The 17,994-nt window shown below is 38.8% G+C and overlaps 1 protein-coding gene across 1 annotated transcript in view; it reads right to left on the bottom strand.

The window, feature by feature from the left end:
* Positions 1-17,994, bottom strand: part of LOC131689815 (protein gooseberry-neuro) — a 166,499-nt gene that overhangs the window by 133,745 nt on the left and 14,760 nt on the right. Inside the window, exon 2 of the mRNA XM_058975126.1 lies at positions 3,427-3,740. Coding sequence (XP_058831109.1) covers positions 3,427-3,740 — 314 coding nt within the window. The remainder of the gene's footprint in view (positions 1-3,426; positions 3,741-17,994) is intronic.

Below are 17,994 nucleotides of genomic sequence, written 5' to 3'. Positions count from 1 at the left end.
AATAACATGAACTGGTGAGTTAGAGAACAGTACACACATAGCGACCACAAGGCGTTCGACTACACCATTGGTCGGCGGAATTGCACTGTAACGCGGAGAGTAAGGACTGGCGAGTGGAAGTGGAAAATAAAGGACAAGGACCTTTTTGTGGAAGCACTTCCTGTTGACAGCTTTGCTCCAATTACGAATGCCGATGAGCTGTCGGAAACATAACGCGTGACGTAACAATGCAGACGAAAATGGAACCGAGGCGTATTGGTGAAACGAAAGGTTCAGCGTCCTCCGTGTTGCCTGTCTTAAAAATAGAAAAAGCGCTCAGAGAGCAAGATCTGAGGCAGTCAGAGAATAGTGTTAGGTGACATTCTGGGCGGATAATTCACCGGCCACGAGGAGCTGTGCAGAGAAGTAGATGCTAATCCCTGGGGTAACGCTTACCGTATCGTGAAAATTATCTTTTCCCGAAGCTCGACTCAACCACATAGCCGCCTGCACCGTACGTTAATGCACCCTCTGGAAATGCAGGTGACAATCAAGTTTCCAACAACGAATGGCAAAAGGGATGAAACTGAAGAAAGCTTCTGGTCTGGACGGTATTTTCAACGTGGCACTGACGACCGCGATCCTAGCGTTTCCGGACATTTTCAGGATAGTTCTACAGAAATGCCTGGCCGAATGCTTATTCCCGGATAGATTGAAGATCCAGGAGCTGCTGTTGTTGCCAAAACCAGGGAATCCACCAAAAAATCCAGCATCGTATCGGCCTGTATGCCTGCTAGATACTTTTAGTAATTTTTGGAAAGTGTCATCCTCAACAGCCTAACAAAGTACGCTGAAAGTGAGAATGGACTATTGCAGAGTTAGCTCGGATTTCGGAAAGAGATCTCGACGGTAGACGCCATTCGCACAGTCATCGCGAGTGTGGAGGCAGTATTGACGCAAAAGAGAAGGGATAATCGCTATTGCGCCATGGTTATAATGAACGTGAAGAACGCAGTTGGGCTGCTATCGCCGAAGCGTTACAGAGAATGCGGGTACACGAATACACGAAATGCAAGGAGATTGATCAAAACGGATTCATTGGCTAAGTGGCAGCAAGAATGGGTCAACGCAGAGAAAGGAAGGTGGACCCACTCATCCCAATTATGTTGGCGTGGGTGCATAGGCAGTTCTTGTCAAGGCACTGATGCTTCCGGAAGTACCTGCATCGGTTTTAACATGCTGCGTCACCAGTTTGCCCGGAGTGTGTGAACTTGTGAATGCCCTAGATTCGGATAAGTGCGAGTTGCCCGACATAACAGTTTCCAATACCGGCGAAAAGATATGCCATAATGAGCATATCTGGGATGCGGTCAACAAAGTAGTGATGATCATATTATCCGAGTTGCAGATGAAGTGGCGAAGAGACCAACGAAGTAGCGCCGTCGACTAGAAAGCCGCCGTTAAGCAACAAATCGGGTTCGGGATAGAATCAGCCGCAGGAGAATTATCAGCCGGAATAGATTAGATACTTCGCCGGGCACCAGTTGAGTTGTACGCGACGCAGCGCCAAGTTCGGGTCATCGGGGCGCCAGTGGACCGAACGTCAGGCTTCACAGGATTCGCCGGACCGACCTCGATCCGCTACCGGGTAGCTCGTGTGTAGGTTGGATCCATCGCTGGGGATTAGAGCTAGTAGACCGCGTCGAACAGCTAGCAGTGGGTCGTTGATGCGCCAGTGAACCGGATGCAACGCTCCACCCGGAATCACTGGACAGACCTCAGCACCTATTGGCTGGCCAGTTGAGTAGACTACGTCCATCGCCGGGGACTAGATCGCGTAGATCAGGACGAATCGGTGAGCTAAATGGCTCACAGAAAACGAACATCGGTATCGGGAGAAATCTACAGCCGGGTAATTAACGATAAGGTAGATTAATTATATCGTTACAAAAATGGGAGCTAAAGGGTACATGAAACAGATATAGGTACTGAGAAAAATTCCGCCAACAGGAAACTCCCAGACGGAGTAGGCGAGTTCACAGCTGGATAATATTCGAGAAGATCTCGATAAAGCTGGAAGCTAAATGGCTCAGGGAAGCGGGTATCGGTGTCGGGACAAATTCCTCCGACGGGGAACTCTCAGTTGGAGTAGGGCAAGTTCACTGATGGGGACTATTCGAGTAGGTCGTCGTAAGGCTGGGAGCTGAATGACTCACGGAAAAGAAAGCTAAATGGCACATGGAATCAGCGTCTAAACCGCTCAGTGAGACGAGAGATAAATGGAGACGAAAAACAAAAGCAGAGTCGAGAGTTAAATCAAAGCTCAGTACCGTGAAGTAAAAAAAAATGCTTTCTGCCAAAAGACCTACTAAGTCTGTCTTTTGCGACGTTTGCGATACTCTAATATTGAATTGGATTCTTATGTTTAAATGTTAAGTTTAACCCTTTATTGCCTTTCATACTTTTTTGCCTAGTGCATATAGGGTTCCAAAACTATTTTGCCTTGAAAACGGTGGGGTCAAGAAACTCGAAAAATCTGTTTTCAGGCAGACGCAATGCTATAAGCTGCTCAATTTTTACCTTCCCATCCTCAATACAATTCTCCTCAGATATTTACAATAGTTCTATTGCGTAGAAAATGAAGTCGAGGGCAGTCTAAATTGATCAGTTTTGAAATATATTCCAAAATAAGAATGATATATAAAAATTTCATTTTTCGTGCTCAACGTAAAATATTTCTGGCAGCACTGCTCCATCAGAATCGAATCAGACTAATTGCAATAACTTCAGTTCTAGAGCTGATGTTTGTAACTGTTAGTGCTCAAATGAAAGCTAATAGTCACGTTTATTAGCATATTTTGCATAAATCAAAACTTACAGCTGTTCAATAGCGATGTTGTTCATAAACAACAATAATATGAAGGGGTTAATAAAGATGTAATAAATATTTTCAAACTTTATACTTAACGCAACAAACTAGGTGGATTAAAACAGGTTTATTGTTCACTCGCTCACTGCTCGCTGTGGCAACTATTCCGTTATACTGAGCTATGAATATAATTGCAACGTGATTTAAAATCAATATTTTTTGCAACGTGCACAGTGTCCCGAGTATTGCACTGAATTGAATAACATCCGCAGTATGATATAATGTTCGTTCCGTAACACAACCTACCTAAACGACAATCTAACCTTGAAGCTTCAACTCGAAGTAATATTTTTGCTTCATTCGATTCCTTCCTCAAATAGCACACATTCGGAGGAAAAGCGCTCCCACCGGGAGGTGTGTTCCTCTCAGTGAACAAAGGCTACCGATTTTGCGCTGCAATTATCCCAGTCTGTATGCTTCCAGAAATTGCCACCCCGAGGTGCCCGCCGGCTAAATTTATCAGACTAGTACTAGGTACTACAACAACAATAACAAGAACAACAGAAAAAAACACTCACCTTAATTAGCTTCTCCCGTATCTCCCAGCTGAAGATGCCAGGATTCATCTTCTTGATCTCCTCGATGCGCGTTTCCACTTCCGGTGTGGCCACCTTCGGTTTCGAGCCGCCGATTACGCCGGGCCGTATCGAACCGGTTTCCTGGTAGCGGTTCAGAATCTTCGACACACAGCCATGGGAAACCCGCAGCTGGCGGGAGATCACGCACGGCCGCACGTTGGCGGCTGCCATTTCGACGATTTTCAGCCGGATGTGGTTGGGCAGCGGGCGGCCATTGATGAAGACACCCCCGAGCTGATTGACTCGGCCTTGGCCTGTGAATGGAATATGGTGGAAAAAAAGGATGGTAGATTGTAGCATTAGTTGGATGGTAATTGGAATGTGGTTTCGTTGTCGCTATAAACGCTATAAATGTGCTTTACGTACAGCCGGCAGACATTCAGTGGAAAACATATTCTACGCTAGTTCGTAGTAAAACGTCACGCGTGAAGCCGCTCCAAGTTACATACCGCTAGCTTTGGCAGTTATAGTCATTTCGAAACTAATTTGCCAGCTTTAAACGGTGTAATTACTTAATTTGTTGTGCTGCTAGCGGTTATTTGACGTATGCGAAACAAAACTGACAAATTTTAAGTACTGTCATTATTTTAATGTTCTTGCTTCTTTAATTAATCTATGAAACCCTTACTGTCTGGTTAAAAGTACTTATACTGTATAACATAGATGCATGTAGTTGCATTTGATTTTCGCGTATATCAGTGATGTGTATGCTTGATATTTTTTTTAAATTTCACTTTGATCTTAAAAATAGAAGGTCGCATTTTATTCAGAAGGATCAATCGCACACCCGTTATAGTCCAATAAAAAGTTGATTAGTTATATCACTCATAAATACCCATTATTATAACCGACACCCACAATTATCAAGATTGCTTAATATATATCACTCAATTTCCCAGACTATAATTTTACCCTTCGTTAAGCGTAGCAAGCGTTTCCAAAAAAAAGAGCGTACGAGCACCCAAACATGCAAACCGGTTGGCATAACTAGCATAGTAACACCTCCACGGTTATCACCTTTGCCTGCCGAACCTCGTGCCACATTTGTATGCACACAACAACAAATGAACAATTTTTCAACAGCAGCACATAGAAAAGAAAGGCAGCCTGCTGGCCAAGAAAATTAGCAGACCCCGAACGGGGCTAATAGAACACAAAAAGCCTTTGTTCTGCTTAGCATTGCATATATTCGCCCTTCCATCGCCGCCGTCTGAAATGCATAATTCTGATCGGTTCCCCCGAAGCCCACATACACGCACATTCCTTCTGCTGGATTTTCTGTCCATCGCATTGCAACGAATTGTGAAAGGAAAAACACGGAAGGTAGCTGGCAATAGCTGTGCGGGTTCGTCGCTTACTCTCGCCGCCGTCCGGACGAACGGAGACTCCGGATTGGCTGCGTCGCTCGGTCGGTCGGTCGGTCGGTGTAGGGCAAATTAAGCGTATCAGAAAACGGTATACGGAACGATACCACCAGAAAGAACAGCCGATAGGCGAGTCGAATTCCTTCCATCGGAGGTCCTTTGCAATGGATCCACCCGTCCTCCCCCGTCTTGCCACTTTCTTTGCGTCCACGGGACAACGAGACATGGCCATATGCTCGAAATTAGCCATACCTGAATTCCGATGAATAAAATTTTAATAGCCAAAAATCGAACACCAACCGAAATGGAACCTCCGGAAAATCGAAATTTTTCACGCCAAGAACCAGATGTTTTTTCCCGTCTTGAACCAAACGGCTCTAGCTATGTTAGCATCGACAGTTGCGTCGCTTCTGGTCGTACGACACGGACGTCGGGATCCGTTCGAAGGAATGCTCTAGCGAGGTGGAGAGCAAATTGATGGAATTCGTCTTTGAGCGCATTTCCAGGATAAATGAATATTTACGGGCGTGAAACAGCTGAACATTGCGTCCAATCGGAACTGCTAATCACCGGGAAGACTTTCTTTGACATCTTTTCCATTTATCCAGTTCAACTGTCTCGAGGTTAGCCAGAGCAGATGATGCAGATTGCGGATATAATGGCAATGATTGCGTTTGATTGTGAGTGTGGGTGTGTATTTACTCATTGTTTTTGATTTTATGGTGTCTGCTAATGGTTTATTTAAATGAGACGAGTGGATCTTTGGAAGTATATGCTAATAAGGCGTGCTGCTTTTCTGTCAATGGCGGTTTGCCGAGTATCGGAAATTTTTCGTCGGGTCATAAAATCGAATAACTTGGTAAAGTTACACTATTTGAAGACGATGGTATAAGGGCCGATTTCTTCGCCCTTGCGTGACTTTTAAACCAGGTTCACCAGTATTTTTAAACATGGCCATGGGCGGATCCAGAAAAAAATTCGGGAGGGGTTCAAAATTTCGATTTTTAAATGAACATTGTACACTTCGTAATACGTAACAAGCTCATTTAATGAATATCAGGTTTGCTGGTTAAATTTGGTTTGGAATGATTTTGGGTTTGCAACTAATATAAAATTTAAACTAATTCAAAATTTCTCAACCAGGAAAAAAATCTCGGAGGGGGTCCGCACCCCCACGATCCTCCCCCTGGATCCGCCACTGAACATGGCTTAAGCGTTAAGCAAGGGTGAAGAAATCGTTCCAAAGCGAGGGTAAAGAAGTCGGCCCCAAGTGTGTCTACCGTTGTTGAAGCGCAAAATCAAGTTTTTGCGTAAGGTACCTTGCCAACCTTGTTATTTTGTCTGAACATATGTTCATATATTTCAAGTCAAACATTTAATAGTCCACTACACAGTTGACCATGAGATATGAGCAATTCACCACAACGGCGATGATTTAATTGATACGTAAATGCCGCGAAAGGCGAAATAAAAAGCCGCTGTAGAGTGAAAAGAGAAAGATGATCCTTGTCGTCTCACCCCTAATCACATGCTTGGTCCCACCAGAAGCACTTGCTCCTAATTTAAAGCAAATCGGACAAGTCCAGCTAACTGACCAACGAGCCTAAAGTTTGTATTGGCATTTTCGACCAGTTTACATGGAGGAAACCCACTTGCTTGCATTTTCACCGCTAGGCTGCACTGTATATTGAAAGTAAAAATTCGAAAGAAAATTGCAGTGTCTAAAACTCTGTAGAAGACTGCGGGTCAATTCAGCTTTGTTATAAGAAGTTATTCAGTTTTTAACGAAGTGATGTCTGAGTCAATTTTACATGCGGTCTGGCAGCGCATGGTTCTGTATGAGTACTCGATTCCCACGAACTATACATTATTGTGAAATGTTGAGTTTAGCTCAATAGTAGGTGTAGAAGAATTTCAGTAAATAATACGAATCATTATTTGATTAGAAAATTTTAGTCCCACCTGGTACCGCATAGAGTACACCAACACTAACTTTTCTAAGAAGAGAGATAGAATATCGATATGTTCAGTAGAATTACTGCAAAGTTCCTGGTGTACAGCTTTGTAGAAGATACCTAATTCCTACTTCTCTCCGTTGAAAAGTTAGTGTTGACGCCTTCTATGTGGTGGAGGTGGCAAATGGTGGAAATCAAATTGTCTAACCAAAATATGACTTATATTTATTAGCATAATTACTCTATTGAACTACAGCTGTCTATAATTTAACTAAAATGTATAGTTCGTGAGAATCGAATACTAGTCGCTGTTGTGCTATCTTATGACAAACGCCAGTTTGTAGAAAACTGAGATAGATATGCCACATTACTCTCTACAAAGTGACGAAGCATCAATAGTCTTCTCTGAATTGTTTCTACCATTTATAAGTTTCGATATATTCAATCTCAAGCTTTGAAAATCGTTTCTCTCGAGATGTGCTAAGATACAACCATGCACTACTAGGCCGAATGTAAAATTGGCTCAGACATCACTTCGTTAAAAGCTGAATAACTTCTTCCATCAAAGCCGGATTCACTCGCAGTCTTCGACAAAGTTATTAAATTAAAATTAAATTATTTTTAACTTATTTTAACTTGCAGTCAGAATATAATGCATACTGTGCTACCTAGCGGTGAAAAGGCAAGCTAGTGGGTTTTCTCCATGCATATTGCCGAAAAATCTTTTACAAACTTCTGAAACTTTGCACAATGGGAAAAAACGAAGAAAGAATACATTTAGATCAGTAACTTTGAAACACCTCATCGCAACATCATCAATTGTACCATTTTAGGAAGAATTGGGCAAAATAAGGGAAGTTTGGGTTTTGGGGTATTTAAACCCCAAAATCACCTATTTATTAATAAAAAACGCTTTTAATCCACCTAACAGTGTGATGAGACATTTCTTATAACTTTCATCACTCTCTTCGGATATTATATCGTTTGAGAACATTTAGAACTTGATGCTTTGCGATGTTTTTGAATACACATACTACATGGGATAGTGGCAGGACTCAGAGAATCGCTCAAATCAGCATAGGACAACATCAGTGCTAGAAATCTCAAACCAAATCAATGGGAAAGCGAAAAAATGACCCATAAAATAGACATACAAACGAATTATTGTTACTGCTCTGTTAATAAAATATCTAAATTGTGGTGGGAAAACTGAATTTTCCTAAAGGGGTTATATATTGTACTGAGCCAAAAAAATCGAAATTTTTTTGAATTTTTTGAAGCTTATACTTTACTCAAATTTCCAACGCGACTGAGAACTAAGAAATCAACGCTTTTTCTTGAAAAGGGCGATACTAGCAGTAATACCATTCAAAGAAAATCAACAGTGAATATTTCCAGACTTGGTTTTATTTCCTATTTAAGAACTATTGTGTTTTTTGCATCCTAGATTGCATGATTCAGTGATCGAAACCCAAAACTTCATAAAGTATTTGAAATTATTAAATTAAAATTTATTTTTGCTATATAAATCGACAAAATGATAGTATCGCCCCTTTGGCCCACCTATCAACATTGAAGTATCGCCCTTACGTTTTTTACAATGACTACCGTCTTACACCACCGATTTCGTCCGGGTTTTTTCAATAGCGATCATTGTTACTATTTACAGCTGGTATCAGCTTGATAATCCTAAAACAATACGAAGAAAAAAAACAGTTTCGCCCTGTTTGTTTGCATGGAGCGTGGAGGGTAAAACTTTAAATAAACAAACAAAAATACAGTTTCGCCCGTTGTATTTTTTGCTGTAGTTTAAGAAAGCAATATCGTAGAATCCAAATTTTTAGGTTAATTTGTTGCGTTTCAAAACCCTCATTCGCATGTATGAAAAAGCCTTATGTTTACATTTGTACGTATCGCCCTTTTCACATAAAAGCGTTGAAATGAAATTGCAGCTCCTGATATCACGCTAACTCTGAAGTGCATGCGTGCATAGTTCCAAATTTTACTTCGACATCGACTTTTTCTAAAGGTGACTTCCCAGTAGTATCCTTGATTTGAATTATTATCGCTAATCCTAATGCCAAAGAACAAATGAAAACCTCTCGAAAACGAATTGTTTGGGAAAATCATTACTGAATTTTTCATTTTCACGAATCTTTTCGATAACCTTCCGTCACTTGCGTTAATGCACTGGGTGCACAGTGCTCTGAAAATCTAGCGAAATCGTCTTAGGGCACCAGCGGGTCTAATTCAAAGCTATCTGCGCGGCGAGTTAAATCTGTAAAGAATACTAAAAATAATTTCTATTCCATAATTTTCAGTTCAGCAATTCGAGAGATCGTGCTCACCGCAAGCCATGAAAAATAGACTACGTTGTGAAGCGATGGTCACTATTTATTAAAAAATCACGGTTAAATAAAAAATTAAACTATTAAAAAAAAATTCAAATAGTTTATAATTTTCACAAACTTATTAGGAAAAATTGTTTAATAAGCTTTCGTAATATTGTGTAGGAAAAAGCTGAAAATTTCAGTATTTTCTCTATCTGCAACATATAAACCCTTAAGTATACCAATTAATTGGAATAGGTTCGAGAAATTTTGGAAGAAGTCTATAAAATAACCCCTTGAAAACTACCTAAAAATTGTTGTAGTTCGATGCAATAAAAAAATCTCCAAAAATGAAATGTACCTATTAATGTGAAACACAGTGAATTATACATACAATAAAGACCCAATTTTATCAGTCTCATGGCGTATTTTAGGCTGACAAAATGGGGACATTGACTAAATCGGGCAAATTTTTTTCTTTTTAATAAACTGAAGGTGTTAAAATATTCTTCCTGTCCCTTGATGTAGTCTGATAACTATTTCTGATTATGATGAACTTTTTATTTTTGCATATTTCCATCTTCATGATAAGGAAAACAAGAAAGGATTTACTCGAATTCAGTCTTGTTTGTCTGCCCATCAAACATATGTTCATATTTGGCTGATAAAATCGGGGTTTCAATGTATTATAATAGATATTCAGCATTGGAAAAAGTTTCTTGTGAACGAGTGTAGAACGACTTTGTTTCTACTTACTTGAAATCAGCGGCGTAGCCAGAAATTCGGTTTGGTGGGGGTTTGGTGAAAATCGATCTTACTGTCCAAACGGCATAATTCCGAAATCGTAATTTTTGAAGTTTTAAAATTATGCAGAATTATTTTTTCAGAAAATAGTAACAGAGTTCGTGTCTTTAGCGAATTTGTTGAGACTTTATTGTAGTCATGAATATTAACCTGAGAAAATTCACCATAAATACTTCTTGGACGATATACCGTCAAAATTATTTTATCAAATGATGCGTTCAATGTTCAATACAATGGTGGAAATGAATATTACATGTTCAGTACGATTTGCACATACATACAATGGATCGACAGCCACGATCTTGAAATACTATGTGATACTGAAACATCACTTGAAACCAGCGGCGGATCATGGAAAAAGATCCGGGAGGTCCAGGTCCTGCCGAAAATTTTGAACTTGTTAAGAAATTTTAAACTAGTTTTAATTTTAAAGTAGCAACCCCTCACTGCATACTCCCTCCGGGCCGGTATGATTGTCGATTTTTAGAGTGATTGCATAACCTTTCTATATGAGAAAGGCAGAAATGTACCAAAGTCCAAAGAAGTCAATTTTTGTCAAACATCTTAATATTTCATGCATTTTAAAGTCATTTGGCATCAAAAATACAAATTTGATTTTGAAAATTTTTCATTTCAGTTTATATGGGAATTTGCTGTGTGATTGCACTCTTCAACTCGTAACTCCGGAACCGGAAGTCCAATCAATAAAAAATTCAATAGCAGCCGATGGGAAGGTTGTACCTTTCATTTGAGACTAGCTTTGTGCAAATCGGTCTAGCTATCTCTGAGAAACAGAGGTCACATTTTTTCCACATACACATACATACACACACAGATATTTCCCGATCTCGACGAACTCAGTCGATCATATGACACTCGGCTCTCCGGGTCAGGATTAGATTGACGAATTTTAGAGTGGATGAGGAAGGCAAAAACATTTTTAGCAAATGTTGAAAGTTATGCATTTTTTTGGTGAGCAGTTCTATGTTTCATAGACATTAAATCAATTTTAACTTCGCTTCCTATTAAATAAAGACCCTTATTACAGTACATTTCGACAAAAACGAGCTCAATTTGAAAATAAATCTGAGGATTATGATTGATTACAGAACGCTGGAATTTTCTATTGGAATGTTTTCAGGCAGGAATTTGATATTGATGCTATTAGACAACTGTGAAATCACGACCAATAGATCAGTTACATTTCATGACCCCATTCCGACAATTTATCAAAAGTCCTCATGACGTTTACAACAACAGGTTATCAATCTACGGATCAGATAGTTGTTATTGTAGTATTGAATTAAATCAGTCTGCATCAATAAATTTTCAACTTCAATCCAATAATTTTTTTTTGTGTGGTGGGGGGGGGGGTTGTATGGTGTTAAACCCCAAAACCTTCTCTTGGCTACGCCGTTGCTTGGAGTTATTTATTTCGCTTTTCATTTTCCGATATGTTTCAGATCGATCCGATGGTTATAAGTTAGAAAAATTGCAGTCAGAAGGTTCGCACAAATGAACATTTTTGTACTGATAAGTTATCAAGTTCCTTCCAGACAACTTGGAAGTGTTCGGTGATTATTTCTAGCGGTTGTAGATAGTAAAATGAAATACAAAATTCGTTTTATCGAAATAATGTTTAGCTTATTTCAATGGATTATTACTATATTGAACAACATATAGGCGACAAAGAGTAATCAACAAACAACAAGCCATAACTTTTAAAGTATTCAAAATAGATATTTGAAATCTTCAGTAAAGTTATTCGCAAAAGTAAGAGCTACAAATTTGCTGAAGACATCATTTCGATATAATCACTTTCAAGAAAATTTGTGAAAATATCTCACTCATAGGGGGATTAATCAGCAAAAGCATAATACCAAAAGAAAGGGCATATTACCTCCAGTAAATTCTCCGAAGATACTATTGACCTAAAATAAGCCGTTTTGGCGTTAATAATAGATTACATGTTTTTGGTCATATTTCTGGCAATGGGAAATGATAAAAATCTTTCGTCCGCATTTAATGATAAATATCTCTTTTGATAATAGTCCGATTTCAACAATCTATAGCTTGTTCGAAAGGTATTCGTTAAAGCTGTCTAAAAACATATGATTTGTTAATCTGTATAGTCAATTTCGGCAGATAATTTAAAAAAACTGCAAAAAACGCCATTTTTACGCATTCAAATATTCATATCTTGAAAACTAAACATCAGAATCAAAAACAAATTAATAGCGTTCATACTGTTTTTTAGTTCTTTCATTTAAAATTGGTTTGGATAAGATCGGTTCAGCCATTACTGAGAAACACGAATGAGAATTTGTCCGTTACATACACACACACACAGACACACACACACACACAGACATTGTCCCAAATCGTCGAGCTGAGTCGATTGGTATATAAGACTCGGCCCTCCGGGCCTCGGAAAAAATCTTGAAAGTTTGAGCGAATTCTATACATTTCTTTTATAAGAAATGTAAAACCTTATATCTCTGATCCACGCTGGAAATCGTACATGAATTGTACTGATTATTACGTAGAAAAACCTCAGGAAGCTAGTGAAAGTATTTCTATCTTGGGCAGAATACGGGAAGTAGGGGATTTGGGACCTTTCGATTCAGAAATCTTATTGTATTAATAAATTTCTGAATCGCTATTATTTACTAACGAAGTCGTATGTAAAATATCACCTTAATTGAAAACAAAATCTCAGAAATTAACTGAGGTGGTTTGAGTTTAAATATAAAACAGGAAATTAGGGTTTTGTGACACCTGAACCCCAAAATCACCTATTTTTTATAAATCAGTTTACATCTCTGATTCACGCTGGAAATCATACATGAATTGTACCGATTATTACGTAAACAAACCTCAAAAAGCTAATAAAAGTATTTTCATCTTGGGTAGAATACGGGAAGTTGGGGTTTTGGGACATTTTGTCGTTCGTATTACAGTATTTCAACTATTCTTGGTATTATCTATAGACTATTCTTCAATAAATGTACATGCAATGCAATATTTTTAATGTTGAAACACTCAGTATCTGATCCAAAAGTTGTTTCATTATTGGTGAAATACAGGAGGTTTGGGATTTGGGACCTTTTGATTCAGAAATCTTATTGTATTTATAAACACCAGAATCGCTATTATTTACTAACGAAGTCGTATGTAAAATATCACCTTAATTGGAAAAATTCTTAGAAATTAACAGAGGTGGTTTGAGTTTAAATATAAAACAGGAAATTAGGGTTTTGTGAAACTTGAACCCCAAAATCACAATTCATGTATGAAAATACTTTTATTAGCGTCCTGAGGTTTGTTTACGTAATAATCGATACAATTCATGTATGAATCAGAGATGTAAACTGTTTTATAAAAACCTGTTTTAATCCACCTAGCGGTGCAATTGTGCCTTTCTCATTTCTCTAAACTATGGCACGGAGGCTTTTTATGTTCAACATAATTGTGGAAATGTCCATTACATTCTTAGTACACTTTGCACTTATACACAATGGCATGCCAGCCACGAACTTGATGAGCTACGTGTCGACGGTGAAACACTTGAAACAAAAAAATATCATACTCCATTAGCCTAATCAGCATTAGATCAATGTTATCTGCTTGCTAACTCATTTTGTCATGCGGGGATGGGTATGTGAGGAGGGCGAAAGTTCCATGAACGAATGACTCCCCAGCTTAAATTGGTATGCTTTGTAATATAGTGGTGGTTTAAAGATGATGGGGTTGAAAGGGAGGGGTATGAGGTGGTGGTCTGGGGTGATTTAAGGAGATTTTTAAAGGAGGGGAGTGAACAGTAGAGGGGGAGTGTAACCCCTCTCCGCAAACCATCAACTACGCCCCTGTTAAAATCCAGAAACCTTAAGCGAGTCGAAAAAAAAATTGGGCCGAGATTGGGTTGACGTTTTTCAGAGTGATTGCATAACCTTTCTATATGAGAAAGGCAAAAATGTGCAAAATCCAAACAAGTGAATCTTCGTCAAATTTTTTTCGTGTTTGCATCAAATCTCGACGTTTTATGCACCTTGAATACATTTAGCATCAAAAATAAAAATTCTATTTTTAATTTTTCCTATAGTTTATATGAGAAATTTCTGTGTGGCCGCACTCTGAAACCCGTAATTCCGGAACCAGAATTCCGATCGATCCAAAATTCAATAGCAGCCGATGGGAAGGTTGCACCTTTCATTTGAGACTAAGTTTGGGCAAATCGGTCCAGCCATCTCTGAGAAAAATGAGTGACATTATTTGACACATACGCACATACATACACACACACATACACACACATACACACACACATACACACACATACATACACACACACACATATAAACTTTTTCCGATCTCGACGAACTGAGTCGAATGGGATATGACACTCGGCCCTCCGGGCCGGGATTAGGTTAACGTTTTTCAGAGTGATTGCATAACCTTTCTATATGAGAAAGGCAAAAATAGGTGATTTTGGGGTTTAAGTGTCACAAAACCCTAATTTCCTGTTTTATATTTAAACTCAAGCCACCTCAGGAAATTTCTGAGATTTTTTCCAATTAAGGTGATATTTTACATACGACTTCGTTAGTAAATAATAGCGATTCAGGTGTTTATTAACACAATAAGATTTCTGAATCAAAAGGTCCCAAATCCCAAACCTCCTGTATTTCACCAATAATGAAACAACTTTTGGATCAGATACTGAGTGTTTCAACATTAAAAATATTGCATTGCATGTACATTTATTGAAGAATAGTCTATAGATAATACCAAGAATAGTTGAAATACTGTAATACGAACGACAAAATGTCCCAAAACCCCAACTTCCCGTATTCTACCCAAGATGAAAATACTTTTATAAGCTTTCTGAGGTTTGTTTACGTAATAATCGGTACAATTTATGTATGATTTTCAGCGTGAATCAGAGATATAAATAGGTGATTTTGGGGTTTAAATACCCCAAAACCCAAACTTCCCTTATTTTTCCCAATGTATGAATAAAGCCATTTGAATTCTCAGATTTTGTTCTTCCTAAAATGGTTCAAGTGATGATGTTCCAATGAGGTGTTTCAAAGTTACTGATTTAAATGTATTTTTTTCTTCGTTTTTTCCCATTGTGCGTTGGTCCGGTAGCTAGACTCGTTCGATTTGCTTCAAATTTGGAGCAAGTACTCCTGGTGGGACTAGGAATCAACCCAGTTTAAAAAACATCATTATTTTTCTGAGCAGTCTGTGCTGCTGTACCATGACAATGCGTATAATCAGGTATTGTTAGAGCCGTCTTAAGGCCTTTCGGGCCCCTGGACATTACTGATCAAATCTCCAATTTGAACAGACCAAAAAGCAATCATCATTGAATCAACCACTATATTTCTCATATCACTGACCCTGTGACCCTATGACAAATCGACCAATATTAATCCGATTGAAATTTGATTGGGAAAAATTATAAAGATATATGAAGAAAACCGCTTTTAATCCACTTAACAGTGTGATATGACATTTCTTACGACTCTAAGAACTCCCTTTTCGGATATTCTATCGATCAAATTAGCATGTGCCAACATCACAGCGAGTAATATCGAAAGTCAAATTAAATCAATAGAAAAGCGTAAAAAAGCTCTTTAAAATAGGCGCACAATCGACTTATTACTAATATTTGCGAATAAAATATTTAACTTCTTCATTCAATGCATTCCATGAAAAAACTGAATGTCGCTATGTAGGTGCTATATATTTTGTACTGAGCCAAAAAATCGAAAAAATGCGTATGTTTGAACTACACATCCTTAATAGCGTTTATTCAAATGTTCATGGCTATCTAAGAACTAGAACTGAAGTTTCAGCTCTTTATAACACGCTACATCAACGTTATTATTTAGATATCGAGTTTATCTAAAAGTGACCTCACAGTGCGCAACATATTTCAAACACCGTTGAACTCACAAGTCCAGTATTTGGTAATCGTCAGCAAACCCGTAGGTTGGAAATCCAAACTCATTCAATTTCCTCAACAAGCCGTCGGCAACCAGGTTCACACAGCAAAGTTGACAGAACGCCACTCTGAGGACAGTCGCAAATACCCTACCTCTACCTGTTCCAGTGATGAGCAAAGAATGCGGTTACTAAGCATTGCTTTCATCCAACCCGAGATACATGCGGATACCCCACGATCACGCGTCGCTTCCGGAATAGACTGGAAGGACAGATTGTCAAAAAGCACCCTCAATATCTAGGATCTAGATTGCTTGAGCGAGAAGGCCTTATCAATATTGTAAACAACATTGTGAAGCTGAGTGATCGTGGATTTCCCACACTGATATGCATTTTGTGCAGTGGTTCCTGATGTGACGATCGACAATCCATTCCAAAGCTTTTGGTAGAAAAGAACTTAAGCTGATAGGTCCAAAACTCTTGGCTTTATCATAGCTTGAGTACTCTCTTTGGGAATAAATCTAACAGTTATTTCCCTTCATGTTTTCGGGATATACGGTAGCAGGACTGACAAGCATAAACTTTTTCAAGACATGTTTGAGAATATCAAATCCTTTTTGCAGTAGCACGATTTGTATGGAGCAAAGCTGTCGACCGCCCACTTGACCGATTCAGTGGTAACCAGTGTACGTACAAGCGCCCACGAGTCGGAAACACTATAATGGGATCCTGTGAACATTGTTCAGTTCCGGATCGATAAAACCTGGAAAGTGTGCGTCGAAGAGACAATTAACAATATTTTTTCGTCCATCACATAAACACTATCTCTTGTTTTTAAGGAGTTCATCTGAAAATATCTCGATTTTGAGAGAATTTTATTTAACCTGCTAATCTCGGTCAGACTTCAGCCATTAGTGCATAGGTTTTGCCAGCCAGCCCAGTATACAGATCTAAGACATTTCTGACACGCTGACGCCGGTTCAAACTCTTCTTATAGCCATGTTCATTCTTTCAAGCGCAGCCCTCCACCAATCCCTGATTCAACAGTACGAAGTGGACAAGCTTCACCATTGGATGCTACTATGAATGAGTTTTTCTTGTATCAACGACAGCATCCAAGTCATCTAGTTGACTAATTGTCGAAAAATATCTATGAAATTCAGTCGCCAAGTTTTTCAAAAAGGCGTTCCAGTTTGCAGTTTGTTTCCCACCCCAAAGGACCAAAAGAGTGACATTAACCTTCTTAGCCAAGTCACTCCCAACGTTTTATCCCAACCCTCTATAATCTGAAACGGTCGGTACGGTTGTCCTCGTTTCTTCCTCATTCAAGTTTCAAAACGATTCTTTGGTTGAATTGTTCATTAAATGAATAATTCAATTGCCGTATAATATTGAAACATCTTCAAACCCAATTCTGCACAGTAGGCCTGGCCGTTTTAATATTTGCCACATATTTTAATATGCTTCAAATATTAATGTTGACAAGAAAAACTCTAAACATTAACTGCAGTGCTTTCCAGGATGCTTTTCAATACTGGCTGTGTAAGGGTTAGAATAGAATAGAATAGAAGAGGTTCTAGTTTGCAGATTTGGGATTACAATACGTTACCACGTTGAGGGTGACATCAAGATAATCAAAAAATATATATTTATGATTGGATAGAGTTCATGCAAAACTCTTTCAGAGCAAAGCGTTATGTCTAACACCTCCTCTCTCCTAGACCTCGCAAAGGTAGGCCGGTTTCCCACATTCATAATAGGGAGATCTGTACTACTTATTCTTGCTATGAGGGAATCTAGGAGAGGTCGGGCAGCCCCTTAGGAAAGCAGAGACCCTTGCGCGCATTCCACGGGATTTCCAATTAAAAAATGTCCAGTCAAGTGCTAAACAATTTCGCTACATGCGCTAAATCCTTAAATGTGCATTACTGTTTTAAAATATCGTTGCGAAAATCCTCTCAAAATTATAACAGTAAAGTATTGAAGCTATGAGAAAATTTTCATAAAATTCGAAAATAAATGACTTTGGCCCTCAAGGGATAACCCACCTGAAAGGTTTGTTTTGAGAAGGATGCGTCAAACTCATATCGAACCTTCTGGAGT

The sequence above is a fragment of the Topomyia yanbarensis genome, chromosome 3 (genome assembly GCF_030247195.1).
Source record: "Topomyia yanbarensis strain Yona2022 chromosome 3, ASM3024719v1, whole genome shotgun sequence".
NCBI classification, from domain to species: Eukaryota; Metazoa; Arthropoda; class Insecta; order Diptera; family Culicidae; genus Topomyia; species Topomyia yanbarensis.
Note: the sequence above shows the minus strand (reverse complement) of the source record. Positions and strands in the feature narration are given on the sequence as shown.